Below are 21,649 nucleotides of genomic sequence, written 5' to 3'. Positions count from 1 at the left end.
TAATTATTCCAGTATTACCGTCTAGTTTTTTTTCTCTACTTATTGATACATGTATATGATCAATGTAGGAAAACAATTTTAAAAAATAAATTTCATACAATCATAATGGATGAAATGAATATAGGCGCCAAAATTCCTTTAGATGATTTTAATCAAATTGTTAATGAAATTTTACGAATTTAATTAAAAACAAAAGCAAAATTCAATTGAATGAAAGTTCCTTATGGGCGCCCACTTTTCAATAATGTTCAACTATTCATTGAATATATGATAAACAACAACAAAAAAAAATTAATCGAAGCAACAAGTACTTGTGCACACAAACACACACGCAAAAAAAATTCATTTGAAATAAATAAAATGCAAATCTGTTATCTTAACAAAAAATATAATTACAACATTCAAGTTTTGAACATATGACAATGTTCAACCATCAAGGATACCTGATGTTAATGTAGATGATTTCCATACATGGCAATTCATAGGATGTTCCGTTGGATCTAATCTGGATCGACTTGATGAAAACTTGTGGGAGAAAATTGTTTTAAAAATTTCTTTTTTCAATTATAAAATGGCGCCATTATTATTATTCGTGATTAACAAAAAAAAAGTTCAGCAAAAAAATGTTGAAATCTATTGCGTTTGTCGATGATCGATAAACATTTATTTTTTCCAATGATAATTACTGTATTTGCATTCATTCAGAATGGATGATAAACGATATATGATCGTGCCATGGATTATAACAACAACATTGAACAAACTGACAGATGCTTTAAATTGTTTTTTTTTTTTAATCTATTTCAATTTTGTGGTCATCCAAATCAATTGTGAGTTTGACCGCCAATAATGAAACAGACATTCATAAATATAAACAGAAAATATTTTTAAAAAACAAACGCAAAAAATTAATTTTCATTGACCTCAGTAAAAAAATACAGACAATCATCCAAGATCGAATAAGTCTAATCAAAATGAGATGAGAAAAAATAAAACAGATTTCCGTTATGTTTTGTTTATGATTTCGAATCGATACAATCGAAATTTGCTGTTCAAATTCTGAAACATACATCATCATTATCATCAACTTGAATTACTGTGGTTACACAGATGTTGTGTTCCATTTGGAACATAAATTTATAAGATCGTGATGAAAAAAAACAATGATTTCATTTTATTTTCAAAAAAAAATCATCTAATTATCCTTGAACAAACAAAATGATCATAATTGCAAAACAGAAGCAAAATTGGTTTAATTAAACCAGAAATACGTTTTTTTGGATTCAATAAGCTCATCATTTGAAAAAAGAAATTTATTTCGTTTTGTTTGAAAGAGGCAATCGTATCATTTTGTCTGTAAATGTTTCTATTGATCAAAAAACAATAATTATAAATGATGTGTATGAACAATGTTGTTATTGTTGCTGTCGAGATCCATCAGAATTTGAAATGGTTGAAAAAAAATCAAGATGAAAGGATGATAAAGATCGAAATGGCGTCCAATATTGGCTTAGTCGTCTTTCGATATTGATGAGTGTTTGTGTATATCACGAATGGCATTTGTTTTATGTCGTATATGGACATCATTTATTGGAGACCAGTTTTTCTAGATACATTATTTACCGGTAATCAAATCTAGATCAAAACATGATCTGGACAATGTAACACCACCACCATTAGCGACTGTAGATGGATAGCTAAGATAAATTGAAATGAAAAAAAATAAAAATAAAAAATTTTTGAATACAACAGGAAAAAAGATTTTGTTGACCCAGATGAACATTCCTTTATCTTTTCTTTCGATTCATCTTGTTGTCTTATGAGCATTCCGACATTATGATACATACCATTTATTTGAATGTTTCATGGCCGAATTTAGTCGCAATATTTGTAATACAATTTCGCCTTGTTTGACACGTTTAAACATTTGTAACACTTCGCCATGTGTAAGATTCTCAGTCGATTGGCCATTAATCGACAATATCTGATCACCTGCAAAGTTTTAAAATAAAATGTAGAGAAAAGAAAAAATAAATTTAGTCAAAACGAATACATCAAGGCGATGATGAACGAACAAGGCAATTAATCAAAATCAAAATCACTGACAAGAATAAGATGTTGCATGTTTAAAAAAAATTCAACATATGTCAACAATAGTAAACATGCTGAATATTTTTCATTTTGAATGAAAAACAAAAATTCGATCAATTTACTAACCTTCGGAAAGTTGGCCTGATTCGGCAGCTTGACCTTCAGGAAACACCGTTTTAACAAAGATGGACATCTCACCTCTAGGTGAATCGATACCTCCAACAATAGAAAAGCCAAGAGCTTTACAATCTGGCCCTTTTCTAAATGTAATTGTTTGTGGTTCAGAACTATTTTGTTGTTGATAATGATGGCCATTTTGTTCGGTCATATTTTTTGGATTTAATGTCATTGAATGATGTTGTTTACTATAATGATTATTATTCTCATGATGGCTAGATTGTCGATTCATTCGAACATAGATACGGCCACCACCATTATTCAATTTGCCATAATTTTCACCACCAGAACCATTATTATTATTATTATTATCTTGTATCGATGGAAATATGATCGGCTGTATCATTGTTGGTGATAGTAAACTTTCAGCATAACTAATGCACGGATCTTTTGATGTTGAATTTTTTTGTTTATGTTGATCACTATCGACTAGATCACTATTATTACCACCACTGTTATTGGCAACACAGTTTGATTTTTTCGGTTCAGCCATCATTGTCGTGTTTATCAAATTCAAATGTTTTGGTTTATTTGTTCGTGGTAATGTACATAATGCTTGGCTCAATGGAGACACTGAACCATTATCGAATGTCGATCGATTATGAAAATTTTGCTGATGATAATGATGATTTTGTTGGTTGACCTGTTGTTGTACATGAAGTTGTTTAAAGGCCACATATGGATTGTATAAACGATCTTGATGTTGTCTCGCTGTTGTTGTTGTTGAAGGAATCGGTTGTGAATATTGCACTGCAGTATTATTATTGTTGTTGTTGTTTGGGCCACTAAAATGGCCATAAATTGAATTACCAGCAACATTGTTTAATGATATATAACGTAATTTACATGATGATGATGTTGAATTATCAGGATAACCAATGTTCATCGTAATGTTGCCATTAATATTGTTATTATTATTATCATTATTTTTATCGGTAATAATTTGCACTTTTTTATTATTATTAGTGCTAGTAGTATTGTTTGGTCCTAAACCATTTGGTACGGATATCGATGATGACATATTACCAATAGATTTGGAACGAATTTTCGGTGTACGTATATAATTTCCATCATAACCAATGATAATATCATTATTATTTGTTTCATCATTATTATTATTTTTATTGGATGTTGAAGTCGATATCGATGATGTAGAATACGATGTTGGTAATGTATGATTTTTATTATTATTAGATTTTCTAGACATCATTGAATTGGTATTGGTAGTTTTACGATTCAACAATGATGCTAAACGTGCACCAAGTGATTTTTTTGATTTAGATGGTGCCGATGTAGATCTTGTCAACGTTGCTGTCGATGATGATTGAATATTATTATCATTATTATTATTATTATTCGACATATTCCCTGTTGTGATCGATGATGAGGCGTTGTTATTATTGTGATGATTGATCGAGGTAGACGATGATTTTTCAACTAATTTTTTATTGTTATTATAATCATCATTCGAAATGGTTATCAAAGCCATCTTATCCAGATCGATTTCACCACTTAATTGATGATTAGATGATGAATCATTTTTGATTGTCGTTTGACTCAATAATAAATTATTTATATCAGATGGAATAATTAGATTCGTTATCGATGATGATGATGATGCCGATGATGTTGATGAAGGCGGCGGTGGTGGTAATGGTTGTATGGTTGCCGTTGACGAATACAATTGTTTAGGATTCTGATAAATTGCCGAATATAATTGTTGTCCAGTTGGTTGTTGATTAATCAATGATGATGATGTTGGTGATGTAATAATCAATGAACGTTGTTTGACAAGAACAATTCGGACAAGTTTTTCCGGCGATTTAAGATGATGTAGAGCATCATTTACATTTAATCCACGTAATAATATTCCATTAATTGTTAATACTTCATCATTCTTTTCAATTTGACCACATCTGTAAGGAATTAGAAAAAAAGTAAAAAAACTTCATTAACAAATGGCAAAAAAGGTGTTTGATGTATTATATCAAGATTCAAAAGAAAAGATGAAAAAAACATTGACAAATTCAAACGAAAAAATCGGTTAAAAATGTTTAACTCAAGTCATCGACACATAAAAATAAATTATGATTATATAATGATACCAACAAGATCAAGATTGAAATAAATGTTTAAAAATATTGACTCTATTACTCAACTATCACCTCGATTATTATTTTAAGAAAACATGTTCATTATTCAAACCGAAAGAATAATAAATAAACTTATTCAATAGTGAAATAGTCGTCATCGAATGAATCTTGATCAATGAATTTTAAACAAAAAATAAATGATCAATGGTAGAAAGAGAATATAAAGAAAAAGCAGAAGCACAGGTTTGGCGACAAATGTTCGATGCATGTCTTTTGATAATGATAAAGATGATGATGGTGATAAATCGCCGTTGATTTCAATTTCAAAGAATAATTTTCTCCTATGTTTTTGACATATACTAAATCGAAGAAAGATAATACCAGGCCAGAAAAATAAGACACTTGAAAGAAGCTGAAAGTGAATAAATGCAAATAAATCAAGTTCACTACCTTTCCACTTCTTTCTTTCTCTGAGCATTCAGAGACACATAATTCTTATTCGAATATTACCATGGATATTTTTTTGTTGTTGAAAATTTTAAATTGAAAAATGATTGGTCATTTTTGTTCGTTTTTTGTTGCAAAAAATTTTTTAAAAATGAAATCATAAATCAATTGTTGAATAGGGGAAAAAAGGTCAAAGGTATCATTTCATCAATGATCAATTCAAGTGGAGAACGAAAAGGAAAAAAAACCAAAAGTTATTTTTTTTGTTAAATCTTAAAAAATTATAAATTAAATATGATCGTTTCCGAAAATAGGATACAGTAACACAATACAAATATATAATCACTGGATAAAATGGCACACGAACAAGATGAATGAATGAAAAACAAAAGAAAATTACATTGTTATCGTAATATAAACAATAATTATCTTTCTTTCTTTTTTGAATAAATTTTTCTTTTAAAAACAAAGACAACAACGAAAACAATAAAAATTTAAAAAAATTATTTTTTAATGAATCATTATTATTATTGATCCGGATGATGATTATCCAAAATATGATCATATAATCTCTTATCAACATTCAGTCATGGATGGATGATGATTTGTTTTGATAAAAGACAAGTGATTGAGATTTTTTTTCAAAAACCTTTATTTTTGGGTTTGTTTTTCGGATTTTGTTAATCATCTACGATGTTGATGATTGGCATGATGATGATGATAACGACGATGATCAACCCCCTTTTGAATAAATAAATGTAATAAAGTTTTTCGAATAAAACTAAAAAATAGAGTCAAACGACGAACAAGTTTTGCAGGTTTTTTTTACAACGTGAAAGAAATAATGTTAACAGAACAAACACTAAATCAACCTAAAGGAACTTATTATCAATTTTTTTTCTCAACCCTAAAGGGTTTATAAGTTGAAAATATAAACATAACCAGAAAAAAATAAAGTAATAGGTTAATGGGGATCGGGAGCCATGTATGAATATATCCTTCAGTTTTGTCTCCTTTAAAAAAGGAGGTATTGTTATTGTTGACTTATGGATGACGATGATGATTCATCCATTCCATACGTTCACCTTTATAGAATAATAAAATTTATCTAACAACAACAACAACAATTTAATAACAAAAAGAGAAAAGAAAATTCATGATGAGTAATCATCATCACATGATGGTTATTGAAATTGATGATGAATAGATTTTTGAAAAGAATCAATGAAAAAAATATGATGATCATACAACAAACGTTGCAATCATAAAATGAAATACACGATGAAGAATGACAATACCACCCTTCAATGAAAAAAAATTTATGATTCTTTATAAATGAAAAAAATTGAATCTTAAAAAAGAATCAAGGAGAAAATGGGCGATTTTTTCCATAAAAAATTCTGTTGATCAAATTACAAATTTTGCAAAAAAAAAGAAATGACGAATGAAGAACGAAAAAGAAAATTTCCACTTTATTCTCGATTGATTGAAATTTAACGAAATTAAAATCAACGATTCAAGTTTTTTTGGCACATTCAATCAGAAAAAAATCAAAATTTTTAAAATTATGAAATTAATAAAAATATACCCAGTTGAAAGAACTCAAATTGAAATCTGAGACTAAAAATCATGAAGAAGAAAAACTTAAACTTAAGGGGTTCTTTTCAATGGTTCATTAACTTTCACTTTTTTTGACGATCACAATGTACAACAGACGATTATATTTGGGTTGGGAAAAGAAAAATTCCAAAATTTATTTGGAATTTTTGAATTTCAAAAAAAATGATTTACATTCAGATGATGAACATAACAAATGAGTGGAATTTTTTTACGCTGTTGAAATCAATGTTAAAAACATAAAATATGAAAGAAAAATTCAATCAAAACTGAGATTCAATAAAAATCAATCGAATAAGGAACGAAAGAAAAATGAACAAAATTAATAATAATTCATTCGTTTAACAGGTTCGCTACCAACGACGCATATGTGCGTCGTTTTAGTTCTTTATTTTGAGCCCGACGACGCAAATATGCGTCGTTTTTGTATTTACATTTGATCGAATATGCTTGGTTTTAGTATTCACATTTGATCAAATATGCGTCGTTTTTGTTTTTACATTAGATCGAATATGCTTGGTTTTTGCATTCACATTTGATCAAATATGCGTCGTTTTTGTTTTTACATTAGATCGAATATGCTTGGTTTTTGTATTCACATTTGATCAAATATGCGTCGTTTTTGTTTTTACATTAGATCGAATATGCTTGGTTTTTGTATTCACATTTGATCAAATTTGCGTCGTTTTTGTTTTTACATAAATGCAAATACTCGTCGTTTAAGATTTTACATTTATTTATCAATTAGATTTTTTCAAATTTCTTATATAATTACTTTTACAAATATGCGTTGGTTTTAAAATCATTGCCATTCAAAGTTCTATTATAAAAATTCCATGGGCTGTGGTTAAAGATTTGTTTCTCAAGCGCTGGTAGCGAACGAGTTAATAGAAATTTTTTGTTCACAAAAATGTTTGGATCGATTCAAAATAGACACAGAAACAAACATTTATCAAACAACAACGATGTTTAAAGATAATAAACTGAATCAAAAAAATCAGAAAATGAAAACATAAAAATGCAGTCTTCGTGAAATAAAAAACTTTTGCATCAAAAATGTTTAGTTTTTTATGCAGTTGATGTTGTTCTGTAAATTTCGATTATATCGAATCGGCAAAAAAAATGATGCTGATGATGAAACTAATAGTGCAAAGCAAAATATATTAGCATTTTATATTGGCATCGAATACATTATTGAGTTTTGGATGCTAACGATATTTACAAGTTTTCGAAAAGATTCAATAAATAGTAATAATGATAATGGAGAGTGTTAAAAAGTTTGTTATTATTGTTGAGAGTCAGATAATTTTGTTGTTGTTGTTTTGAATCAATCGTGTAAACAAGGAAAAAAAGTATTGAAAAATAATAAATGATTGCAAATTAAATTTATAGAAAGAAAAAGAAAGTGATTCCAAATCCGGAACGTTTAAAAGAAAAAGAGAGAGAGAGAAATTGACTACAGGTGAAATGTGAAAAAAGGAAACGATCGGCCAGAAAAAAAAGAAGAAAATCGTAGCCACGAAATCGATCAATCGAAACAAAACAATTATCATTTAGTTTCGCTGACAAATGAATTTAAATTAAAATTAAAATAATCATCATTATTGTTTGTATCGAAAGTGTAGATAAGTAGAGAAAAAAAATTTCAATTCAAATGATTCGTTTAATCGATTCGTATTGATCTATTAATAAGATTTTCATTCAATAAATTTTATAATTGTCAATCAAATTGATAGAAGAAAAACAAAATGATATCAATATGTGTTCAATCAATCAATCGAATAAATATAAAACAGGAAATCAATGAATGAATGATTCATTCATTCATTCAAAAGTCAAAATAAATCAATGATAATAATCAATAGAAAAAAAAATAAATTATTTTACATTAAATAAATAAATAAACAAACAAACAAGTTGAATGTCTAAATTAGAATCCAATTCTATTGAATCGATTGTATATAGAAAGATTCTAGCAATTAATCATTGGATCAAATGATGGTTGATTTTAGATTTGTTATTTTTTTTAAAAAAAAACGTGTGCGTATGTGTTTGGCATGCGAAAATCGCTTATTACAGTAATAATATTTGACAGACTGTATAAATCACCCAAAAAAAATAAGATCAAAAGCCTGAAGAAAAAATAAAATCTAATGTACAAATAAAAATTTGGTCGGATCATCGATTACTTATGAAAAAAAGTTCTATTGAGATTCGATCAATTCCAAAATCGATCACTTGGAATAAATTGATGATTTGGATTCTGATTCGGCGAAAAAAATTGATTCAACTTTTTGGCTTTCATGCGAAGAAAAACTGATATCCGAACTTTGACCCCAACACAACATATAATAAAGCGAACGTCAACAAATTCTCCCTTTTTCCATTTATTTATTTATTTATTTGCTTAATCAAAATTCAATTGACTAACTATAGGATTTCGTTTTTTTCCAAGTTCCCGTAACTTTTTTTCACTAGCCATGCATATTATTGAACACGGCTAAAGCATACCAAATGACGAACGATGATGGTGATGAATGAAATAAATGATCCTAGATTCTGTGTGTGCGTTGAAACTATTACTGGGGAGAGAAAAAATTTCAACATAATCAGAATGTTCCAGAATACCAAAATCGAAAAAAACAAGATGAATTTTTTTCTGAAGGACCATAAAAAAGACCGTTTTTCATCATTAGTTTATAAATTAAAACAAAACAAAAAAAAATCCTAATATGATTATAAAAAGTTAATTTCACTAAAAAAAACTGTTACAAAAAAAAATAATGTCACCAAATGAGAGGAAAAAATGGTAAACCTTTTATGTCAACCGCAAATGCTTCAATAATAATCCAAAAATCGTGCATAAAAATGGTGAAAAAATAATAGGGCTTCACTTTTACCTATTACCAGAAAAGAAGTTTTTCATGCAAAAAAAATCAACAAACAAGAACCATTTTCATCATAATGAACAATATCATTGTATGTATTTAGGCGATAAATAAAACTGTTTACCTGTGTAAACGTTCCGTTAAACAAAACAAAAACCATTGCAGTTTGACAAAATAATGATGATGATGACATGATTATGATCAACAACAACATCAATATTATAATCATCAAAGGGAGGTGGCCTCATTTCATTTTTCAAATCAATTTGTTTATTGACGTTGAAATGACACGAATATTGATAATTTTTTTCATGCTATTGTTGCAATCGATCTTATCGTATAATCAAACCGAAAAAAACAAAACAAAATAAAAATTGAATAATATTACAGGAATAAAAAGCGAAAGAGAATGGATTCTATTCACAAAAAAAAACCCGATAAATGGATCAAACCAAATTATTGGCCATTGGCTAACATAGAAAGGAATGAACCATATATGATAATATATGTAGAGTGAATTATTATTAAAATGAATGAATAAGTGATATAGATCGATGAATCACTAGGTTTTTATTATGGAATAAAATTCTCGACAATAGATTCTGGATCGAAAAAAAAGATCTGAGTCATTTTTATTTAAATCTTCGAAGGAGCCAATTGTCTGCTGACAGCGTTTATATTGAATAATATACACTAACTTATCAAGAATGTATATAACGGTAAAATGATGAATCACTCAAACACACAATGCAGAGGCCATAAACCCGATAATATTGTGTAAGGCGTCGTCAAATAGTTTTAGCATATTTGGATTTACTTTACACAGACAGGAGAGAGAAAAAAACGAGAAATTCATCGGTTAAACTCAAGAAAAAAAATGGAATTCATTTTTTTCTTTCTCTCTTTATCCATATTGTCTTCAAAAAAAATTCTGATTTGAAATAAACCTAATAAATACTGACACCATCGACAATATGACGTATATGTTTTGAGAATACCAAAGCACGATTCACATATATTCATTAATCATCAATCATATCCACTATAAATGACAAAGCAATTTGAGATTCTGGATGAATGAACTTCTATGTGATTTAAGAATCAGGAAATAAAACAACAAAATTTAAAATCTACAGAATTTTTTTTTGTAATAAAGTAACAATGATAATAAATGGAACAACTGTTGTAAAAATTTAAAGATATATGAGATTTTTGTTTGTTTCACGAAAAACAAAAAAATCGATCTAAATTATTATCAAATGTTGAAAAAACGGCTAATAATCGATATAAATCATAATGGAAAATGAAGAACAACAACAATAAAAAGGGTTTTTGAAAAGGATAGATAGATTAACGAAACAAATATCAAAAAGATCAAATCGAATCGAAAAATCGAATAAAATCACATTAACGACAATCGATTTTTCTAATCGGAATTGTTCACCATTCATAATGATTCAAAAATTCTTTACAGAATATGAATATAAAAAAACTTTTAATTATCATTATTCGTTACAAAGCTTACAATGATGATGATTGAATCAAATCTTAATGGATGATTAACAATAATATAGGCAAAAAATCAACGTCAAAATGAATATATATCGAATAACATTAAATGAATAAAATTCAAACAAAGAAATTCTATACATCATCGTTTGAAAGAAAAACGAAACATACAAAAAAAAAAGAACCTGAATTGCAAACAAGCACACACATAACAAGGAATGACAAGAATGAATAGAAATTCTAATGAATTCTTGAATATAAATAAACATTTACATTACAAATACCCATTAAAATTGATTGCTTTTTTCTTCATTTTGCTTCGGCTTTCTATTTTTTCTCGATTGTCAATAGTTTTATTTAGTCATTTCATTAATTCATTGTTGATTTTCGTTTTTTAAATCTAGAAAAAAAGCAGTGAATGGATTCTATGAAATTAAAACCAATGATGAAGATGATAACACAATGATTTTGAATGAAAACAATTTTCGCTGTAAAAAAAACAATTATTATCATCATGAACCTTTGAAATAATTTTCAAATTAAAAGTCACATCATCGTAATAATAAAAAGTTGTCGCAATAACAATATTATCAAATGTTGAAATTGTTCACAATTTCATGATGTAAATAGATTTTATGACAAAATTTATTTTTGTTTTTACTATCATAATCCAAAAAATTACGAATAATTATTACAATTTCATTAAAATTTCAAATGAAATGATGAACATGTTTTAGAAACTAGTCAAAACATTGAAATTTAAATAGAAAATTGATTTAAAAAGTTCTACTTAAATAATGATTTGTACATTCATTTACCTGGTTTATTTTTTTAAAAATAAAAATCAAGGTCATTTGATGGTCAGATTTGATGAATGAATGAATACTAAATGACAAGATCTACTACAGCAGGTGATATTTTGGTTATATTAGGGTTAACATCCAAAACTAAGTTTATTTGCGTCTGTGTGTAGGAGCAAATGAAAGATAAAGATGCAAATCAATATAAAACCTACGCGACAAATGTTATAAATGGAAATACAAAAAAAAGTTCCGTTAGAATTCTAGATCAAATATATGTAGATTCACCGGATACATAAACACACACATTTCAAAAGTTGGCCATACTAATCAATCAATCAATCATTTCTTTTTTTCTGGTTATAAAGAAACTGAAAAAATTTCCCTATCATCGATTGTACACCTTTAATGAGTATGATCCATCATCATTGTCATATTGATGGGCAATTTAGGCCGGATAAGAATTGAATACTGGATGGATCTTGTTAGGGAAATTGAATAAGATGTTGGAATTTTTGTTTTGTTTCTTGTGGCGACCAATTTATCAGAAGTATGTCTATACTATGTGGTATAAAGGAATAAAAACTTTGATGACTTTTTCTTTTGGTATTCATAAATTGGATCTTACCATCCATATCATCATCATCATCGAGAAAAAGTATGAAAAAAAACATAATTTCGTTTCGTTTTTTTTCTATTATATTTTCGGGAGAATATCTATTAACCAAACAGAAAATAGACAACAATCATCGAATATGAATGAGTGTACAAAGCTAATTATAAATGAAAACCCAAAGAAAAAAATGGTGACGAAAAAAAATTGACTAAAAATCAAGAGAAAGAAAAAGATCTTTATATTATAATAGTCTTGACGACGAATTGATTTTGGTTTGAACACCGAAAAAAGCAATGGAATGGATATTATCATCATCTCGATCACCATGTCAAGCATGACAAGAAAATGTCTTTAATTTCAGTGAAGGAGAAAAAAAAGAAGGCGATCCTAATCGCTCTGTTTACCCCAAAAAATACTGAAACATTGAAAAATTATTCAGTTAAAATAACCATGGACGTATATATAGGGATAGAGATAGATTTAGATTGTAATCATATCATTTTTTTGTTTTTGCCTTGACAATGAAACTATTATCATTTGTCATTCAATTATTATTATGGTACATTTCAAATACATTAACCATCTGCCCTAAAAAAAGAACGAGAGAATTATTCTATGAAACACCTGCCCGTGTTTTTTCAAACAACAAAAACACGTGTTTCAAAAAATTGCCAATTTTTGTGCAAAAATGAAAAAAAAAGATAATAAAAACCACACATACCTATGTGCTGGACTTCCAGTTTCAAGACCGGCTACAACATAGCCTAAAGTTCCATCAGCTGCACGTCGACCAGTAATAAATATACCTAATTCACCTTTATCATCTTTTTCCAATTCTAAATTAATACATTGAACAGATGTATGAGGATTCTTATGCAATAATTGACTTGGTACAGCATATGTGGAATATAGATTTGATATATTCTGATAGGCAGTATAATTTGATGATACTATTGGATGTGGTTGATGTACAACATTTCCAACACTACCGGAACTAGATGTTGATGATGATGATGTGGATGATGATGCTGATGGTGAACCAGATGATATAAATGGGGAATACAATGATGGACGTGTTGATGATGAAGATATTGACATACGATTTGTTTGTGTAGGCAAATTATTACCAGTAGCTATAGCCAAATGATCATGATGTGGATGTTTTTGATGTTGTTGTTGTTGAGAAAATTGTAAATGTGGTGGTGGAGGTGGAAATGTTTGATAATCACCGCATGATGATGATGATATATCGGATCCGGTACCAAGACCAAGTCCGCTTGAACTACTTGTACTACCGCAACTTATTGTACTTGTTGTTGTAACACAGCTACCATTATCATTAACATTATTCATATCATTCAATGATATTGATGATGATGATACTACTACTGTGGCCATAGCTGTATTTGATGTTGCCATTTTTTTATTGTACACATAATTCATTTGTTGATATTATGATTATGAATTTGAATGTTGATGATGGACGATAATTGCAATGGATGAATAGCAATTTGATGTAAATTATTGTTTAATATATTGGTTAGCTTGGTAGAAAAAAAAGCCGACCACACCACAAGTAAAAATGAAATGAAAAACCCACCACCATAAGAGAACATCGACCGAATGATGGAAGGGAACAACAACAACCAAAAAAACTAATACTTTGGACCACACACGAATGTATTGGTCGATTATTTATACATTTAAAAAATATTGATAATGTTTATGAAAATTCTTATTAGACACAAAATTTTGGTAGGCGTTTGTGATAGATGATAGTTGTAGATTTGACCTTGCTTTTGAATTTTGGTAGTCAAAAAGCTTTATAATTTATGGCTAAATGATGATGATTATCGTTGATTTGAGATTGATTAAACACAGCATATTGACAAACAGAATTAAAATTCATTATCAACAGGATTATTCTCTCTACACACTACCACTATCTATAGACCCTTTCTTTAGAAAAAAGCTCATGGGTCAATTATTGTGGCCAATTCTCTTCACACACACATAAATCACAATCTTTAGGCCAAATTTAAAATGACAAGCTTTACAATTTTGTCATTGAATTGTACCAGTTTGTAACATACACACACACATGGATCGACAAGCAAAAAAATTAAGGTTGCGGATTAGCTTTAAGTAAAAAAGAGTAAATCTTTACTTAAAAAATTTTTTGTTTACAATTTTTGTCGAGAATATTGTTATAAATCATAATGTTTAAAGATGTGGACGGCTTTTTGTTGTTGTTGTTGTCGTAATTCATATACATGTGTTTTTCATTCTTTTACTCTTTGGGATTGTTGCCAACTTGGATACACATCACTAAAAAAAAAAACACTTGGTTATGATGATAGGGATGTAGAAAAAAAAACTTGAATATAAATGATAATGTGATATTTTATACCCAATTTTTTTAGCCTTTTTTTGTTTCGTTATTGGTTGTTTGGTTGATTTGTTGAGATGAACGAATCAAATTTTATGTAAACACAAAAAATTTAGACGGAAAAAAACGCCACAAAATCAATGATGAACAAGGAAAAAGAAATTCCTATACAATAAAAGGATTCGAATTTTTGATTGAAATTTCCAACGAAACAATGATAATTTTGGTTGAATTGACATTGATTTTTTTTGCTGTAAAACTAAACTAAATCATGTGATGGTGATTCATTTGATTTGTCACTATTTAAGATACTTATAATTATCGATTCGAATATCCTTACATTTGGATAAGATAATCATTTTCAACACACACACACACAATCAAAATGATGATTGATGCACTATTTTTTTGATGATCAAATTCAACACGAAATTTTTCAAAAATTTTATTACAAATCTGTATCAATTGTTGATTGAATTTAGAAATTATGAGAAACAAAAAAAAATTTCCAATTTTCAAAACAAGAATAATAACGAAACAATCACGAATACAGCTTCGAATCGAATGATTTCGAATTTTCAACAACCGCACACAACTCGTATCCAGAGATATGATCCTTGTCTCTTTTTTGTCTATACTTTCTCTCTTGCTTTGGTTTTTTTTCCACACTCTTTTTCCGATTTGGTTTGCTTCTTCAAATAGCAACACACACACACACATGCTACTACCACTGCTACTAGTTTATTTTTTTTAATATCCTTAACGATTATAATGGATTCTATATGATGAGGAAAACAAAAATTCGCGGGCTTTTTCTCTGTTTTTTTTTCTCGCTTTGTTTTGAAATTTTCCATTACTACGCATGTAATGGATTTCAAAAAACGGAAAACCATATAGAGGAATTTGGATTGAAAATTGTCATAAAAGTTTTTTTTGTTGTCTAAAATGATAATTTCAAAACAACAACAACAAAGAAACATTATCTCTTTAATAACATCTTTATTTTTTTGTTGATTTCATAACTAAAATGATTTGATTATCAATTGTTTTCAATTGTTGAATGATTTTATGATGATAATCAACAAAATAGATCTTCCGGAATGCAAGATTTTTTTAAAAAAATTCTGCACTAACCAGGTGCCTTACCTTTATATAATTCTAATTTTTTCGTTTTGTTTTGTTTTGTTCTGTTTCATCATCATATTTTGATTAATAATTTTCTTTTGTTGTTGTTGTCTTTTTACTGTTTATTGTCTTGAATTTTTACTGTTTTGTTGTTGTTGTTTAATAAAAAATGATGATGCTCATTTTGAAATCAATAAATGTTGATGATTGAAAAAATGAATTTTCTTCTTGTTTTATGTTTCTTCTTCTTCATTTATTTCCTTTATTTCCAAATGAATAAATTGATAATATCCATTTCAAAAAAAATTTGTTCAGCTAAACTTTTTCCATTTGAAAATTAAATATTTTTTTTTTTGTTCAAATCATTTTATTGAAAAGAATTACCAAAACGAAATATTTTTTCACTCTAAATTATTTCCAATCGGAGACAATCATCATTATTGTATTATTATATAAATCAACAATCAATCGATCAATTTGGGAGAAAAAATTTCGATTGTTGAAAAACGACGAAATTTCTCATCCATTTTTTTCGAAAAAAAAATTTGTTGAAATTGGTTTTTAATTCAACAAAAATGAAATCCAATTACATCCATACATCGTTTTTTTATTGTCAAACACAGTGGTCACTATATAGACGACTACAATACAAAAAAAAATTTAAATTTCATTTTTTTTTCTCAAACATTTTTCATCATCATATGACCGGCCAAAATATTAAACAGCGATCAAATGTCATTAAGAATGAAAATAGGAAACACAACTACCGGTTTGTTTTTCACATTTGCAATCATCGATTTACAATTGATTCATTTCAATTTACAATACACGTGGGAGATGGATGGATGGATAGATGGATATATTTATATTATTTTTCCAATTGATGAATTGTGTGTGTATTTCGCAATTTTCTGTGAAATTTTTTTTCCAATTTCATTCAATTGTTATCTTGTTGCGTGCGCTAGTTTTTTTTATTATTATTTCTTTTCGTTCACAAACAAATACATCCATTTTATGAATCTATCATCATCAATTTCATTTCCAATTTGAAAAATCTTTGTGAAAACATTTCGATTTACGTGAATCCGAAATGTTTGGATGGATCGATCCAATAATATTTAGACATCATCTATGAAATGATCGATGATTTGTAAGGCAAACAACAAATATCAGACAACCATAACAAACAAACAAACAAACAAATCAATCTTTTTATCTAGTCATTTAAAGTGAAAGGGAAAATTTTTTTTGTTGTTTGGAATCTAAAAATTCAAAAAAAAATTCATTTTGCTTTCTGGTTGAATAATACATTGAAATATATGTCGAAAACATAGGCAACCAAAAGGGAAAAAATCATCATCATAATCAAAATATATGTCATATATAATTGACATTATCTACGAATGATCATCATCAAATAGAGTTTGCATATTTCATCCATCATCATAATCATTATTATCAAGATTATTTTGTATATGATGATCGAATACATATAACAGATTCATATGGTCTACTGATTTCTTTCCACCTTTTTGTTTTGTTGCTTCCACATTTGTTTGTTTGTTTGTCATTTGAAATCAATTTCCTTGATCCAGTTTCAGTTGATTTTTTCTTCATTCTACCGGGTTTCCTTCTTTTTCAAAGATTTCATATTTCATTACTATGCCAGCCAGATGTTAGATAATCGTTTCATGTTTGTTTTTTATTTCAATTTTCTTTTGCTGTTGTCATTTTAAATTCACAAGAATCCGAATAAACTTTTCGAAGAAAAATCAATGTCAAACTATCGAATGTCAAACCAATATTAAATTGGATACCAACATTGACAATTTTTTTTTGAATGATGATGATCTTCTCAATGCAAACAAAGAATTTTTATGTTTGCAAGGATTAATACTTTTTTAAGGCCAATTAAATCTCTAAATTAATCTATCCAATTAATCTTCTTTTTAAAATGTGAATTTGACTGGAAAAAAGTTTGATATCATCATGGATCATAAACGTTAATCAATTGAAAATTTAAAAAAAAAGATTATAATTTATCATAGAAGTGACTTGAATCGTCGGCCATTTGTTGTTTTTTTTTCTCCTACTGGATGCTAAAATATTTCTTTTTTCCAAAAATCATCATCTTTTTCATTCTATCATTTTTATTGTTGTTGTTGTTTCTCGTTTGACCAAATTTGAATTGCTTTTTTCAAATATAAAACAAAAAAAATCTAAAGTAGGCGTCTGTATAGAGATATACGGGAAACGATATTATCAGTAAAATTGGACCAACAATCATCATAAATTGTCAATGATTTTGTTGTTGTTTTTTTGTTTTGTTTTGTTGATGATCAACCAAATGATTATTGTCAAAAACAACAACAACAACAGTAAAAATTTTTATCATTCCAACAAACCCGAATGATGAAGTGAAAAAAATTTATTATCAATTTAGATTTGTTTTTTTTTCATTTTCTGCTTGTCATTAATAATATCGCCCGAATACAAACAAAAGTTCAATTACCCATAATTCATCTTCATCATAATCATTTTTTTTTGTTCAATTTTAAAATTTGCCAATTCATATCTTCTATGGAAACTATTAATGTTGATAATAATATCAATTACTAATATCAAATGGAAATTTTAATCATTTTTTTTGGTATGGTAAAACAGAGAGAACATATTCAATTTGATTTGGATTTTTTTTATTGATTCTGTCTGAATTTTTTTATTTCTTCGGTGATGTTTATGATCAAATGATTTTTGAAAATTGTGGGCGGAATGACAGAGAAAAATTCAATGATTATTTTGTTGGCCATCAATCTATACTGATGTTTGATTTGAGTATCATCATTACTTGAACCAGCCATTATCATTATAATCATTTATAATGATGATAATGATGAGGAGGATTTTTTCTCACATTTTAAAGTTTTTTTTTGTCATTTTCTTTTTGGTTATTGTTGTTGTTTCACAATCTTGGGAAGGTCAAAGGTCTAGGTTTTCAGGTTTTTTTTGTGAATGAAACCAAATGGATCATTTGGGAAAATAAAAATTGTTTATCATAATCGTCTTGGATATCATCATTATCATTTGACTTCATAATGATGATAATATCAGTAATAGTTTAACATTGACAGTTACCTGTTTTTTTCTAAACATCATAACAATTAAATGATGATTAACAGCAAACAACAACAGGATGATGATCATTCAGGTAAGAAACTATACCCATATACATAGATTACGCACACACACACACACAAACACAGGTGATTCTATCACAAATCTAACTACACAATTCACAATTTCTTCACAATAAAACAGATGTTATTCTTTTTTTACGTTCACCATTAAATCAAATGTTAAAAAAACAACAACACCAACGACAAAAATAAAATGAATAAGCCGTGAGAATTTTTTTTTCATTTCATTGTTCATCATCATTATTCGGGTTCTTTCGAAAAGGAAAACTATATTCTTATTTGGATATAGAATCAGACAGACACAAACACATTTACCTTGAGACAATTATGACAGACGACATAGACTTTGTATTATTATTATCATCATTGTTCGAACTCTCACTTCTTATGAGCTTTATAACATTATCCATATCATTTTCACATTGAATGAAAATATTGTCTTTCTATTATGAACCTGGTTGACAATAATCTCTGGAAAGGTAGTTTTTTTTTGATAAAACAATTATGATTCGTTCGCATGACAGAAAGACGAAATAAACGAAAAGAAACGACCCTATCTATTATCATTATCATTGATCTAGTGAGTTGAATTGAAGATAAAAAAAAATTCTATCATAAAAACATACAACTTAAAGTTATGGATGCTATTTATGCAATTAAAATTTGGTTAAAAGTGTGAGAACATTTTGGTAAAGTGAAAAAAAATTATTTAAAATGGATGCTGAATCGGATGCGTATAAACCAAAAAAAATATATGGATGATTCACATAAACAACAACAAGACATTCACATTTGATAATGAATTTTAACTTGAAAAATAATTTTTAATTCATTAAATTCATTAATCATATAATTAATATAAAACAAAACGAAACAAATCATCTCCCAACCCATAATACATTCTCGATTCGGAATTGAGAATCGGGTTATGAAAATGATTTTTAAAAAAATCAATATTTCAATAATGATTACGGTGATGGTGCAAACAAAATCTATCGATCAATCACAATTATCGATCGATTGTTGATGATAATAATTTATTTTAGGCATTTTAGCCATCAAAGTTTTTCCTTGTTTTTTTTCTAATTCCCGTTTGATTTCAAGATTGATCGATGACATGATATATATTTATTGTATGAAAATGATAAACACAGGTGTTTGGTCAACAACAACAAGTTGTTTTTGTTTATTTTAATCAAGTTTCTTAATTTGAAACCAGTTTTTTATGCTGCTGCTGTTATTTATTTATACCAAATCCTTGTTATCTGATGATCACTCGATAATAATGATAATGATGGTGGTGATGATGATGATGATGTGTGTTTAAGTGAGAGAAAGTGAACATTATAATATAACCGAACAATTCGTTATTCGTTAATTTGATTTTACAAGTTTAATCTTTTTTTTTCGATATTCAATATTTATTCCAAACTAAGGTCATAGTGATTGAACGGGTCATATCATTTTTTTTGAATTCTCGCATCAGCCATCAACAGCGATAATATAACTAAAAAAAAACTCAAATCAAATCTTTCAAAATTTATTCGTGATTCGATTCGTGATCAGTGTAAGAAAAAGAAGAAAAAAAAATATATTCAAGTTTCAAATTGATGATGATTCGATACATTTTTATATCCATATAGCTTGTTTTTTTTCTCGGTTGATGATTGTATATGACAATTTCGTTTTTTTTCAATTTTTTTTCACTTCTTCCTTAACATACACACACTAATTACAGGTGTGTGTTGTTTATGGGCAAGTACAGGTTTACCTTTTTTTCCTACCTTCATCATCTTTATCATGATTATATTTGGTGGCAATCTATTCGGTCAAAAAAAAATCTACCTGTCTTGCCTTGCACACACACACTGAATGATGGGCCCGATCTACACATTTACACACACAGTGAGTTACTTGAATAAAATCTTTAACTTAAAATTCAACAAAAAAAATTAATGCATCCAGGTAAAAGTTTTTTCTTCTTCAATTGCTTGAGGCTATGATTCATTGTCCACAAACTCATCATCATCATCATCATAAACAACAACCATATCTATATGTTAGATGTTGTCTTCTTTCACATTAGTTGTCCAAGTTCATTGATGATGATGATGATACACAACGCAAAAAAAAATATATCATCAATGATGATGACCTTTGACATTATCCACAAAAAAATCACTGATCTTATGTGTGTGTTTGTGTGACTGGATTTTCCTTATTTATACTTTATGATGATATTTATTCTGTTTCTGTTTTTTGTATAGATTTATTATCATCAAGATTGATTGTTCAAATGTGATGTTGATTTGATTTCTTTCATTCACTCTCGTATTTGATTTGATTCTTCATCAAATCATGATTCAATGTAGGGTTTGTACTTTTATCATCATCATCATCATCATAACTGGGCGTTTATTATTATTTCTAATGATAATCAACGATGAAGGATAATTTTCTTTCCTTTAAAAAAAAAAAAAAAATAGAAATCAAAATTTGATTATCATTGAATGTCATTATCATTAGAATCTAGATTTAGAAATTGAATAATAATAATAAAGAAAATCATGATGATTATTGATGATACACAGAGGCAAGAAGATATAATCATTGTTGACAAATTTTTTGTCCATGGAAAAAAATGATTGATTCTTCACATGATGATATTGAAGAAAGAATTATTCATCATTAAATCATTAT

At 27.8% G+C, this 21,649-nt stretch overlaps 1 protein-coding gene across 1 annotated transcript; it reads right to left on the bottom strand.

Moving 5' to 3' along the window:
- Nucleotides 1–1,292: 1,292 nt before the first annotated feature.
- On the bottom strand, nucleotides 1,293–14,900 carry LOC113797490 (uncharacterized). The gene is made up of 4 exons (XM_027347883.2): nucleotides 12,960–14,900; nucleotides 2,218–4,184; nucleotides 1,848–1,992; nucleotides 1,293–1,697 (listed from the first exon to the last, which is right to left on the bottom strand). The coding sequence occupies exons 1-4, from the start codon at nucleotides 13,679–13,681 to the stop codon at nucleotides 1,616–1,618; spliced, it is 2,916 nt and encodes a 971-aa protein (XP_027203684.1). The 5' UTR covers nucleotides 13,682–14,900; the 3' UTR covers nucleotides 1,293–1,615.
- Nucleotides 14,901–21,649: the final 6,749 nt, after the last annotated feature.

This window comes from Dermatophagoides pteronyssinus, unplaced genomic scaffold (assembly GCF_027571235.1).
Source record: "Dermatophagoides pteronyssinus isolate colony J.1.1.1.1 unplaced genomic scaffold, Derpt_VIB-CSIC_2022.12 sq0003, whole genome shotgun sequence".
Taxonomy (NCBI): domain Eukaryota; kingdom Metazoa; phylum Arthropoda; class Arachnida; order Sarcoptiformes; family Pyroglyphidae; genus Dermatophagoides; species Dermatophagoides pteronyssinus.
This window is presented reverse-complemented; position numbering and strand designations above follow the sequence as displayed.